Raw genomic sequence first — 13,826 nt, 5'->3', positions numbered from 1 at the left:
GGCGGCGGCCGAAGCAGAGACACACGACCTACTGACGTCACACTTCCCCGCCAAGAACGGCACTTCTCACCCAAGGAACCGCCCACTTGGGCGGGACTTCCGGGAGCTGTGCGCGTTGTCGCGTGCCACCTGCCAGTCGCAGCTCCTCCTGTCTGCTATAGTTGAGGCTAACGTAGGCTACAGAAACTTGGCTAGTCACTGGCTAAAAACTAAACTCTCTAAACAAGCTCCAAACAGTGATTTTTTTATAATTATTCACTTAAACTACTTTTTGTTTCTCCTAACAAAGCTTTCCAAAGTTTTTAGTGCCATGTGAGTTCTTCTTTTTTTTTTTTTTAAACTGGCTTGATCAGACACCTGGCCTGGGAATTGAACCCGGGTCTTCTGGAACAGTTTTTAGTGCCAAAAGAAAAAATCGCAACAAATTCAGCTGAAAGATTTTTGTTGGCTTTTATTTGCAACACTGACGTTCTATAGAATGTGTCTTAGGACGAGCAGATATTGGCTTTATAGACAAGTAATGTTCAAGGAAAACAGCAACAAAAAGTTGAACTGATGGTTTCTAAGAATCCTTGTAAAGGTTGAAGTGGGTAAGTATCCTTATGGTACTGGCTGGAGCTCAGCAGTTTGGAGATTTGTCTGTTCCTGTTCTCTCCCTCCTGGTTTTTGGATGCTTAGCTTGGGCCCTGTTCCCTGAAACTTCAGCATGAGTAAATGCCTATTGAGTTTGCTATCAGAATCTGAAGAGCTAAGCAAAGAGACACATGCCTGTAATCCCAGCCCTTGGAAAGTAGTCACAAAAGGATTATTATAAACTAGCCTTTGCTACGTAACTGGTTCCAGGCTAACCTGGGCTATATGAGACCCTGCCTCAAGAAGTCAATCAGTCTGTCCCACACAACCTAAGTCAGAAGCTCATTTTCTAGTAAAATGGGGACCTGTAGGACCCTGGCCCCTGTTTTGGGTAACTGTTGCCTTGCTTGCTGACCTTGACCTTGATATCCTCCCTATGCTAATTCCCTCCTGGGTTTCACCCTCCTGAATGCTTAAGGGACATTCTTTGTCTGTGTTTCCTGCATATTGGGCGTTAACAGCTTAGAGGTAATATTGTAAAACATCGGTATCGAACTTATGCCCTCCGGGGTTCTCCCATTGTGCTGTAAGCCTGTATTTAAGACCTCCTCCCTCCTTCAATAAATGACATTCTGCATTAAACAAAAAAAAAAAAATGTCAGTCAGTCAGTCAGTCAGTCAATACTGGATCCTCATCAATAGCCTATATTTTATATAATATTAGAAAAGTGTCTATGGCCAAGCATAGTGGTGCACAGTTAATCCCAATACTTCGGAGGCAGAGGCAGGAGAATCTCTGTGAGTTAGAGGTCAACCTGGTCTACACAGTGGGTTCCAGTACTACTCAAACAGACCCTTTTTCAGAAAAAAAAAAAAAAAGTATGAGTTAGGTGTGGTCACACGTGTCCTGTAATCCAGCATTTAGGTAGTAAAGGCAAAGACAGAAGAAGCAAGGGGATCTAGAGTTGGAGTCCATTTGGGAAACCGAGAGTTCTAGGTCTAAGAGATTCTGGTTCAACTCTCCTGTAAATCTGTAAGAAGGCTGCTCTCACCAGGAAGTTGCAAGTTTGGGCCAGAGAATCCTCAGACCTGTGACAACTTGACATTTACACTTCCTCCTATGGCACAGCCCCCTGGTGTCTGCAGCCTTCCTTTCTAAGGACTTAAGGCCCATAAGCTTGGCAAGAAGTATCAAGACTCTATCTGTTGTTGGGATAATCTTTTTTGTACACTGTGTGAAAAAGTGTCTCTGTCCTTCCTCACCTGCCTAAGGCACCTTCTGATTGGTTTAATAAAGAGCGAACAGCCAATAGCTAGGCAAGAAAGGATAAGCAGGATTTCCAGGGAGAGACGGAAACTCTGGGAAAGAATCTGAGGTGTGAGAGATTCACCAGTGAGAATCAGAGGAAATAGGACTTATGGTACTGAGGAGCGATAACAAGCCATGTGGCAAAACATAGGTTAATATAAATGAGTTCATTTAAATTTTAAGAGCTAGTTGGGAACAAGCCCAAGCTAAGGCCAAGCTTTCAGAATTAATAAAAAGTCTCCATGTCATTATTTGGGAGCTGGCAGACCAAAGAAAGAGCCGTCGTTATCTTCTGTCCTGGAGCTGTGGTTGTAAGACACCTGGCATAGGTGCTGGGAATGGAACTCTTAGCCACTGAGTCATCTCTCCACCCCAATATGTTATTTTTTTTTATTGAGTAATTGCCTTTTAATAGGCATTCAAAATTCACAATGTTTGAAATGAACATTCTGACTCTTTCTAGAGAAACTAAAGAAATATCTATTTCACCCAGACACCAAAGATAATCCAAAGAAGAGATTCCATCCCAGTTCAGCTTGGGGAACCAATGAGTCCATTAGTCTTACAGGAACTGAGTGCTTACAGAAGCATGGATTGACTCAAAGGCAAGCCACACCACCTACAATTCCCACCTTAGTGTGGGGATGACCCACAAAAGCTTCACCACTAGATTCCCAACCACAGTCAACTGTCCACCTCCTGTATGCTCTAGCATCCCCTAAGACCAGGGGGAGCAAGATTATGTACAGCTTGTGGCTGGGGCTGGAATCTCAGCGGAAAGTAACATTTCCCTTTCCCTTCAATGAGGAAATGACAATAGCCCTATCTCATGACCATGTCCTGTGGCTGATCCCAGCTTCTCTGATGAAAGACAGGGATGCCACGTCACACCTAGAGAGCAAGTTCCACCATCCAGTGAAAAGAATTTCTTTCCTTTTGGCTCTTAACCTATTTGTTTTCCCCCTAAAATAATATTTCCTAAGTATCACTGTAGAAGTGTAGATATCTACACTAATATACAGTATCTTTTAAAAATATCATAGATATGTATATATAGTTGGTTTTGCCCCCTTTTGTACTTACCATTAGATAAATATTTAAATGAAACACCACCAAATCTGAGTGATGATTCCATATAAACTTATTTTATTTTTTATGTTTATGGTATTAGGGATTGAAACCAGGACCTCCTGCATACAAAGCATGTACTCTTGGCTACACCCCCAGACTATTTCATTATAAAACATTTGCCTATTTTTTTAATATGGCTACACACACAAAATATTCCTTGTGCCAATTTGTCATAATTTCTTTAATGCTCTTTCCACTCTTGCTTATAAAATAAGCCTACAGTAATTAAATTATTCATTTTTGTTTTTGCAATACAAATGGCTGAAAGTGGGATTGCTGAGTTATTGGGTAACAGGTTTGTCTCTGATTGATGGTATCAATTCTTTTAGGGATGCCCTTTGGTGTTCAGGGGTCCTCACTGCTTTCCCCTTCTCGATGACCTGAACAGCTCGCAGCAAACCATCCTGCAGAGCCTGGTTCTTTACCATGTTGGTGATCATGAACGTGACATCTTTGATGTACATCCGTCTTACATTAGCAGCATAGTGTTCTGCTTTGTTGCCGTGGGCAATGAAGAAGGTACAGAGTGCTGTGACATCTCTCTCTTGCAACCCATATTCCTCCAGGACAGACTCCCACACAGTTCTAACATGCTTGTTCTTGACTTGTCGTCTAAGGACGGAGGCTAAGGTTGGGAGACTTCTCACCAGGTCTGGAAGCTTCTGAAGCACTCGGGTGTGCAAACAGATAAGGACTTCAATGACATAGCTATATAAAATATTCAGTTCCATTGAGGTGAACCTATGAGAAATGTGGAAAGCTCCTTAAATGGAATAGTCTGTGTACAAACGTAAGTTACATTTGATTAGGTTGACCCAATGTAAACCCACTAGGAAACCAGCTATGTATTTCAGAAGTACGGCCTGCACCAAACTGCGTAGCTGAGTTCTCAGGCCACTCATTGGATGAGCGTCCCATGGTGAGGGAGTTCTGTTACTCATCCCCGTCCATAAGACCAGCCGGTAAGAGACTCACAGGGTGGGTACTGTGGTGCCTGGCATCAACACAAGTGCTCAGATCAACCTTTTCTGAATGAAGGAAGCCAAGCCTGAGTAATGCCGCTGGGACATACTAAACATAGTTTTAGAATGGCCACCGAAAACTCTCACAAAGCCACAAAAGCCAGGATTTCTCAACTGTTGCTCACCCGAGGGCCAGAACTGCTGTCCATATCTCATCGTGGGCTGCTTGGCTTGCCAAAGTCTTGCTGTGGTGTTCAAATTGCTGTGTCAGGTTATCCTTGGTGACGTCTAGTTCTCTGAATTGAATGTCTAGAGCTTGGAGCTTGTTCTCTACTCTACAGGATTAAAGAATCAAAGGTAAGTTCAGGCCAGGGTAAACCTAAGACTAGTAGATTATTTACAACCCCTGCCAAATTTAGATAGGTACTTAAAGTTAAAATGTGACCAGGGTTCCCATTTGCCAAGCCCTCTGCTGCCCTTGCTCTTCATGTTGGCAGACTTCTGGCTGTCTAATTGGTTGTTCCTGTGTCTCGTTCGACACTTACACTTCACAGACTATCAACAAGCATCACTTCTCATGACTCTAAGAAGTGAAGCTGTCAGTTGTTGCATTTTAAGGACGGATTTATTTTGTGTGTGGAGGGAGGGGTCGGGTGCATATGTGGGAGTCAAAGGACCAATTGTAATTGTAGGGGTTATTTTCTCCTTCCACTATGTGGGTCTTGGGGTGTGAACTCAGGTGGTAAGGCCTGGGCAGCAAGTGCCTTTACCAGCTCAACCATGTCACCAGCCCCATTTTCACTTTTTAGTGAGGGAAAGTTTGTTAGAGCTGTAAAAGTCCTGATTTTGCCTCTTTTTGTTGTTTGTTTTTTGTTTTGTTTTTCGAGACAGGGTTTCTCTGTGTAGCTTGGCACCTTTCCTGGATCTTGCTCTGTAGACCAGGCTGGCCTTGAACTCACAAAGATCCGCTGCTTCTGCCTCCCGAGTGCTGGGATTAAAGGTGTGCGCCACCACTGCCCAGCCTGATTTTGCCATTTTATAGATAAAGAAATTAAGTTTGAAAAAGACCAAATCACTTAAGTGACTAGCGCTAGAACCAGTGGACATAATAAAGTGGCTTTCTTTACCCTGTTAGGACTTTGCAGATCCATTTTTACTTCAAGGATCAGCTCAAATTCCACTGTGTGTGTGTGTGTGTGTGTGTGTGTGTGTGTGTGTGTGTGTGTGTGTGTGTGTACACATGTGTGATGGTAATGCTGGGGACTGAACCTAGGACTTTATACCTTCTATGCCAGAGTTCTACCACTGAACTATGTCCAGCCCTCCATACTCTTCTTAAACCCACTCTCTGGGAAATCCTTGCCTCTATCATGCAATACTTCTTGCTTCAGTTTGCTTTGCATGAAGTAAAGTATAAATTCTATATAGGAGATGAGTGGCCATTTCTTAGACATTTTATTCCTGTCTCCCAATAACTAGCAGAGGCATTATAGAGAAGTGGTAACTTATGTCCGAGTCATACAGCTCACACCTATGATGAGAAAGAATGACCTGCTGAGCAGTCACAAGGGGACTGAAGTACCTCTGAGTAGCCCCAAACACCAGAGGCACCATAGCACTGAGATTGCACCTAAATGAGCCACAAAGAGCTAGGGTGACAACTCACTGGCCTGAAAACACCACATGGTCTTTAATGAAAGAAGGGATAAGAAAATACAGTTATCTCTCCAGTGACCTCAACACTTGTGGCTGCCCAAGATTATGTCCTGACCCTGTTCTCTTGGTCCTCAGTTTCTCCCAATAGTAACTGAGTTTCAGGTACCAATTTTGTCTTAGACTTATATTCTCATCTGTTACGTGCATTTCTCCCTAGGTGGAGACATCAAATCCAACTGTCCTAAGCTTAACTTTATTTATTTATTTTTTTTGTTTTGTTTTTCGAGACAGGGTTTCTCTGTGTAGCTTTGCGCCTTTCCTGGAACTCACTCTGTAGCCCAGGCTGACCTCGAACTCACAGAGATCCGCCTGCCTCTGCCTCCCAGTGCTGGGATTAAAGGCGTGCGCCACCACTGCCCGGCAGCTTAACTTTATGAACTCTCTCCTTCACCTTCAGAAATTGTGATGGAGGAATTTTCTCTCAGTTTTGGTACCAATTTACACCTAGATAAAAGTTGGTATGAAATGTGTATTTTATAGGAGTATGAAGCCTGTGAGGCTTATATGCAGCAACCTCTGTTTTCAAGTCAAAACTATGTCACCTGACAGTCTTTAACTTTAGACTTGAAGCTGTAGTGCTGTAGATCATTGCTAGTTTGAACTCTAGAGATGAGCTGTAGCTTGTTGATAACAGTTTATAATTGCAGAAGTTCTTTGGAATACCCCGCCAAAAGACATGCAGACCACTCTAATAAATGTTTAAAAAGAATGTACAGATGGCTCATCAGGTTAAGGTGCTTACTGCTGACCTGGTGACCTAACTTCCATCCCTTAGCCCCACATGGTGGAAGGAGAAAACCAACTTCTTCAAGTTTTCCTCTGACTTCCACATGGGTGCCTGTGGCATGCACAACCCCTCCCCACCACATAAATAAATAAATATATTTATTATATATTAGAGCTGGGCGGTGGTGGGGGGCATGCCTTTAATCCCAGCACTCGGGAAGGAGAGGCAGGTAGATCTCTGTGAGTTCAAGGCCAGCCTGGTCTTCAGAGCGAGTTCCAGGACACTTAGGGCTACACACACACACACACACACACACACACACACACACACACACACAACTGTCTCAAAAAACAAAAACAAAAACAAACAGACAAAAAAAGGGCTGGAGAAATGGGTTAGTAGATAAATGTACTTGTTCTTGAAGACCTGGGTTTGACTCCCAGCCCCCACATGGTGACTCATACCTCCAGTTCTAGGGGATATAATGCCCTCTTCTGACCTCTGAGGGAATCAGGCACACATGTGGTACACATAAAATAAATAATGTGGTTTACATAAAATAAATAATTCTAAAAAGAATTTTTAAATTTAAAAATGTAAATCTGAGAGTAATGTTTCCTACCACAATCCCCTAGCTCAGTTAACAGCCTTACAGTTTATTCAATTGTTTGAATTAGAAATCTAAAAATAATTCTCAACCCCTCACCCACAACTGATATCTATTTAACCCATCTCCCACTTGTCATACCCAGTAAACAAGTCCATCAACTTTACCCTGGTCCTAGAACTACAGTAGTATTACTGGGCCCTTGCTCCAGCCTCCAATTCAACCTTCACACATTTCTCTAAAATACTGTTATGATCATATTTTTAGATTTATTTATTTATGTATATGAGTGCTCTATCTGCATGTATGTCTTTATGCCAGAAACAGGCATCAGATCCCACTACAGATAGTTATAAGCCACCATGTGGCTGCTGGGAATTGAACTCAGGACCTCTGGAAGAGCAGCCAGTGCTCTTAACTACTGAGCCATCTCTCCAGCCCTATTGTGATCATTTAACTCAGCTAAAAATGTATTTTTATGCCACCTGACTTTAAGAGACGAACTGGATCTCCTCACCAAGAAGCATAATGCCTTTCTGAGTCTTCTCACACATTCTAGTTGCTAATCTGTAATTCCAATCTTTTATGAGGTCAAAATGTAGTTTCCTCACTATAAAATTCCTCCTATTTATTTCCTCATAAACTCACTCAGATGCTATGATCCGGCAAAGTATCCCTCTGTAAAGAGCCGCTTCCTTAGGCCAAATGGATTGATTCCTCCTTCATGTTCCTTTGGCCTTTTTGGAACATCACTTGTATAAGGTCACGTGTATTAAACTGTATTTTAAAAAACAATTCTACTATTCCTGTAGGCTATGAGCTCTTCAAGGGAAATAGTCACATTTTACTTATGTCTGTGAATCTAGCATGAATTAAATGGAATTATAGCGTAATAAAGCAGATTTTTTTCTTGATTCCATGCATGTGAGTGAGTGTGTGTGTGTGTGTGTGTGTGTGTGTATGTGTGTGTGTGTACATGCATGCACATGCAGATGCAGGGGATTTAAAAACCAGGGCCTTTCAACTACACAAACATTCTACTACTGAGCTAAATCCCAACCCCCAAGATTTTTCTTTATTATCAGTTTACATGTTTTTTGAACCTGCAAGACTCCAACCACTTCAGCAAACACAGTTCTTATCGTATGGCTGCTGTTCCCTGCTTATTTCTACTCTTCATTCTTCATCCCCATCTTGTGAGAAGAGCAGACCCTGGCCTGTTCCCTCCCTGGAGCCCCGAGCCACCTTCTCATTGCTTCCTTCAAGGATATCAGGGTTGTGCTTTCATGGTTCATCTTCTTTAGGAAGGGGAAAGGAAACAAAGCAAGATGAAAACCCTGTGGAGGTTGAGAGCTGCGGTTTTCCGCTCCGCAATAGGCAGCAGCAATGGGAACATCCTATCTGAATTCTGCCTGGAAGGTCACTAAGTACGTGAAGCTTTTAATAGCTTCAACATCCAAATATAGTTTCAAAGAACCAATGGTGTGAACACAGGTGTCCTGGAGTGCACTATGACATTTGCCTTTGAGAACAGACCAAGCCACTACAGGACAACAAGGCACCGTCCACAAGTACAGCTTTGTTTACACTGGAAAACTTCTACAGGGACATACAAACATATATGCTACTCTACAATTAAATTTGATGGAGATGCTACTTTCATTTAAAAAAATATTTATTTGCTGTACATGAGTGTTTTGTGTGCACATAAGTCTGTGCACCAGGTGCCAGAAGAGGGTGACAGGTCCCCTGGAACTAGAGCTACAGATAGTTGTGAGCTCTCATGTGGGTACTGGGGGGCCAACCTAGGTCCTACAGAAGAGCAATAACAAGTATTGTTGTTGTTTTCAGACAGGGTCTCTCTGTGTAGCCCTGGCTATCCTGGAACTCTGTGTAGACCAGGCTAACCTGGAACTCACAAAGATCTGCCTACTTCTGCTCCCAAGTGAAGGGATTAAGGATGTGTGCCACCATGCCTAGCTAACAAGAGCTTAACTGTGAGCTATCTCTCCAGCCCCGGGTTTCATATTTTAGTTGCTTTTTTAAAAACTAAATTACAATCTAAATCAGTTTTTAAAGAGTGCCTTACATTTTTATGATGATAATGATGGTTTTAAAGTTAAAAATCTAACCAATGGTAGAAATTATTGAGGGCTTCTAGTAGTATAAAATGAGGAGCTGATAGAAAAATACACATGAAACAGGACTTCTCTGTGGTACAGTGGTTTGAGTCTCTAGTCCCCCTTTCAAGAGACTAACACAGGAAGGTCTTCCCAGCCTATGAACTCAAGGCCAAACTGGGCCACATCTCAGAATCCTTTCTCAAAACACAAACAAGTTACCTGTTGTTATTATTTTAAAAAATGTAGTAAATAGGCACAGACTCCAAAAATCATAGAAGATGACAGTAGGCCATGAAGGTTGATTAGGAAAATGCTCACACTGAAGTAGGAAAGTGCTCACACTGACAGTGGGTCTTATCCTTAAAGGGAAGTGTTGTTATCGGAGGGGGGGCAGATATGAGGTATTCTACAGACTGCAGAATTTGTACGAGCAAGGTCACAGAGATGGCAATGGTAAGTGACTACTTCAGGATTTATGAGTGTATGTTTGTTTCTTTGTTTTTTGAGACAGGGGTTTGCTATAACTCTCTAGCCAAGCCCTGCCTCTACCTCACAGTCCTCTTTGCCCTAGCTTCCCAAGTGCTAGGACTACAGGTGTGCACCAAGTCCCGCTTAGGAAGGTGTTTTGATCAAATGATTCATGTGAGCTTAAGGAAACATTTAAGCTTATAAGAACTAAGTCATGTTTGTTCACTCACTGAAGAATTTCTTCCCATCAATACTCATTGAACATCATGAATGGTAATTAAATGAATAATACCTGTGAATGATGAGAAGGCAAAAATCCTCCTCTCCAGGGAATATGCTAACAGAGAGGAACGGGGATAACAAAGCTAAAAATGCTGCCGGATAGCAAAGCAGTCAACAGAGTGAAGAGACCACCTACAGAACAGGAGAATGTAATTACAAATCACACCTTAAACAAGGGCAAACATCTAAAATATATACAAACCTCCAAAACCTCAATAGTAATATACTAAAAATAACACAATTTCATTTTATTTTATTTAGTTTTTTTGTTTGTTTTGTTTTTTGAGACGGGGTTTCTCGGTGTAGTTTTGGTGCCTGTCCTGGATCTCGCTCTGTAGACCTGGCTGGCCTCGAACTCACAGAGATCAGCCTGGCTCTGTCTCCCAAGTGCTGGGATTAAAGGCATGTGCCACCACCACCCGGCCACAATTTTCTTTTAAAAATTTGAGGTTTATTTATTTTTATGTGTACATGTGTTTGGCTGCATGTGTCTGTGTACCATGTGCATGCAGTACCCATGGAGGCCAGCAGAGGGTTCAGATCCCCTTGGAACTGGAGTTACATATGGCTGTTAGCAGGTTATGTGGGCAATGGGAATCAAACCAGGTTCCTTTGGAAGAGCAGCTATCTCTCCATCCAGGACAATAAACCTGCCTGAGATTTTGAAACTGAAGGAAAGTGTGATGGCTATTCTTGTCAACTTGACTACATCTGGAATTAATTGAAATCCAAAAGTGGAGGACACACCTGTGAGGGGTTTTTGCTTAATTTGAAGTAGGTCAATCCACTTCTAATCTGGATCTTTGAGACAGGAAGGCACATGCCTTTAATCTGGATCTTTGCTTTATCCCAGCCCCCAACTTCAGCAGGCATTCCCCGAGAACACGCCAGCCACGCCTGCCAGAGAAGCAAACAGGCCAGCAAAGCATGTTAGCTAAGATCTTCATATCTCCATTCTCCCCACTCTCCTCCATATCCAGTGCCCAGTCCCATGAGCTCTGTGGCAGACTACCAGTTGTGGCCTCTCTTCATTCTCTGTTCCCATTCCCAGAGGACTAAGCAAATTCTGGTGGAATAATCTGTTTTCCTCCCTCCCAGAAACTCCCCCAGCCTTCCCCCTCCTAGTGCATCGCCATTCCTAAGTATCCGCTCCCAGTACCTAGAAACACGTTTTACCTGGAACCCCCAGTGGCCACACCTATCAGAATGCTAGAAGAATTTCCTACCAGACAACACACAGTCACTACACTCTCCAAAGAACCAGATACTGCAACAGTAACCAAGGCGCAAAACACCCACCTCATAAAGACAACCACATGTCAGCACCTAGAATTACAATCTTCCCAAACCCAGATGCCTAGATGCCAGCATAAAAACACAACAAGAGCCAGGACAATATGTCTCCACTAGAGCCCAGCAACCCTACTACAGTTTGCACCAGAGCTGAAACACAAGGCAAAGACCTTAAAATAGCTTTTATGAATATAAGAGAAGCCCATCAAGAGGAAATAAATCCCTTAAAGAAATGTACGGAAAAAAAAAAAAAAAAGAGTGGAAGGGAGTAAAGGTTCAAGACCTGAAAGTGGAAATAGAATCAATAAAGAAAACCCAAACGGGCTAGAGAACTGGCTCAGTGGTTAAGAGCACTGGCTGCTCTTCTGGAGGACACGGGTTCAGTTCCCAGCACGTACATCTGGGCAGCTCACAACTGTCTATAACTCCAGTTCCAGAGAATCTGACACCCTCACACAGACATATATGCTAGCAAAACACAACTGCACATAAAATAAATTTAAAAAAGAAAGAAAACTCAAACAGAGGGAAATCTGGAAATGAAAAAGTTAGGAAATTGAAGAGGAACCTAGGAGGCAAGCCTCACCAACAGAATATAAGAGATGCAAAAGAGAATCTCAGACAAGAAGACATGAAGAAACGGACGTCAAAGAAAATGTTAAACCTAAAAAATGTCTGGCACAAAACATCCAGGAAATCTGGGACACTATAAGAAGACCAAATCTAATCATCTAAGAATAGACAAAGAATGGGGCTGAAGAGATGGCTCAGAGGTCGTTGACTGCTCTTCCAGAGGGCCTGATTTCAATTCCCAGCAACCACATGGTGGCTCACAGCCATCCATCTGTAATGAGATCTGGTGCCTTCTCCTAGTGTGCAGGCATACATGCAGACAGAACACTGTACATATAATAAATAAATAAATCTTGAAAAAAACAGAGGAAGGAGAAGAAACTCAGCTCAAAGGCACAGAAAAAAAATTCAACGAAATCACAGAAGAAAAATTCTCTAACTAAAGAAGTAAATGCCTATCAAGTTACAAGAAACACACAGAAACTGGGTGGTGGTAGCACATACCTTTGATCCCAGCATTTGGGAGGCAGAGGCAGGCAGATCTCTGAATTCGAGGCCAGCCTGGTCTGCAGAGTGAGTTCGAGGACAGCCAGAGCTACACTGTGGAACCCTGTCTCAATAAACCTAAAAAAGAGAGAGGGAGAGAGGGAGGGAGAAGGAAGATAGAGAAGGACACTACATACTCATCAAAGGAAAAATCCAAGACATTGAAATTCTTAACATCTATGCACCAAACACAAGGGCACTCAAGTTCATAAAAGAAATACTACTACAGCTTAAATCACATATTGATTCTCACACTGATAGTGAGAGACTTTAATATCACACTCTCACCAATAGATAGGTCACCTAGACAACAATTAAACAAGGAAATGCTGGAGCTAAATGACATCATTGCGAGTGGTACAGCTGTGGAGGGAAAGGTATCCTGACTTGTCAGGAAGTCAGGCTATACCCGAAGTTGGGGTGTGGTGGGGGAATGGTCTCCCCGCAGGATGTAACAATCCTGCTCCTCTCCAAGAGAGAGCCACTACAGCTGAGCTCTGATCTGTTCCCCTAAGGGAATGTCCTAGGAGAGCTATCCATTTCTGCTCTGACTCAAGATGTTACTTCTGCTTCACTCTGATATAGGGGAAACCCTGCAGAAATGCAGCAATCTCCTCCGGCTCTGGCGACATGTTGTTACTCCTTCCCACGCCCCACCCTCTCTTAGTCCCCCTAAGGGAACCTCTCAGCAAAGGTTCTTCTGCTCATGCCAGTGAAAGAAGATCTTCACCCAAAACTCTTTTAAGAGATTTGGTACTGCCGGGCGGTGGTAACACACGCCTTTAATCCCAGCACTGGAGGCAGAGGCAAGTGGATCTCTGTGAGTTCAGGGCCAGCCTGGGCTACCAAGTGAGTCCCAGGAAAGGCGCAAAGCTACACAGAGAAACCCTGTCTCGGAAAAAAAAAAAAAATTGGGAAGGAGGAGTCCAGGAAAATGGCTACCTGCACCAGGGTAGGAAAGGACAGCCCACAACTGAATAGGCAGAGGGGCTTTTATATAGGGCTTCTTGGGGGTGGAGTTTCTCCAGGGAGATGACTTTCTCCTCAGGGATTGGTTAGTTTTCCTGCTCAGGGATGGGTTGGTTTAGTCGGTCAGGGGCAGAGTTGGTTCTGGTTTCAGGGCCAAAGTGTGTGTCTTTCACTGGCCCTTTTTAGCCTTTTGGCTCTAGTTTTAGGGCCAGGGCGTATTTCTTTCACTGGCTCTGGTTCTAGGGCCAAACTGTGTTCCTTTGGCTCTGGTTTCAGGGTCAGGGTGTGTTTCTTAGGTTCTAGGTTCAGGGCTAAAGTGTTTCACTGGCTCAGGTCTCAGAGTCAGGGTGGGTTTCTTAGGCTGGCCATTTCCCCCTACAATCATAAACCAAATGCTCCCCAGTAATGACACGAAGACTTATTATTTGTTGTGTGATATTTTGTTTGTGCATTGACAAAGCTTGCTTGGGGTCAGAGGGCGGGGCTAGCTACTAATTAACCATACAGGCCTGGAGAGCAGTACAGAGAGGAGACAGGAAAAGACAAG

General features: G+C 43.2%; 1 protein-coding gene across 1 annotated transcript; it reads right to left on the bottom strand.

The window, feature by feature from the left end:
- Positions 1-3,058: 3,058 nt before the first annotated feature.
- Smco1 (single-pass membrane protein with coiled-coil domains 1) lies at positions 3,059-12,942 on the bottom strand. Its single transcript, XM_052739903.1, has 3 exons — positions 12,875-12,942; positions 4,161-4,310; positions 3,059-3,754 (listed from the first exon to the last, which is right to left on the bottom strand). Exons 1-3 carry the CDS (start codon positions 12,940-12,942, stop codon positions 3,295-3,297), a joined length of 678 nt encoding a protein of 225 aa, XP_052595863.1. The 3' UTR covers positions 3,059-3,294.
- Positions 12,943-13,826: the final 884 nt, after the last annotated feature.

This window comes from Peromyscus californicus, unplaced genomic scaffold (genome assembly GCF_007827085.1).
Source record: "Peromyscus californicus insignis strain IS unplaced genomic scaffold, ASM782708v3 Scaffold_16__1_contigs__length_79575227, whole genome shotgun sequence".
Lineage (NCBI taxonomy): Eukaryota > Metazoa > Chordata > Mammalia > Rodentia > Cricetidae > Peromyscus > Peromyscus californicus.
The sequence above is the reverse complement of the archived record's forward strand: the minus strand, read 5'-3'. Positions and strand labels throughout refer to the sequence as shown.

What these genes read in the sequence shown, in the direction of transcription:
- Smco1 (XM_052739903.1), bottom strand. Translation starts at nt 12,942, where the DNA reads ATGTCGCCAGAGCCGGAGGAGATTGCTGCATTTCTGCAGGGTTTCCCC. An exon ending in TATATCAGAGTGAAGCAGAA is followed by an intron (nt 4,311 to 12,874) that starts GTAACATCTTGA and finishes TTAATCCTGTAG; the next exon opens with AGTAGAGAACAAGCTCCAAG. An exon ending in ACAGCAGTTCTGGCCCTCGG is followed by an intron (nt 3,755 to 4,160) that starts GTGAGCAACAGT and finishes CATTTCTCATAG; the next exon opens with GTTCACCTCAATGGAACTGA.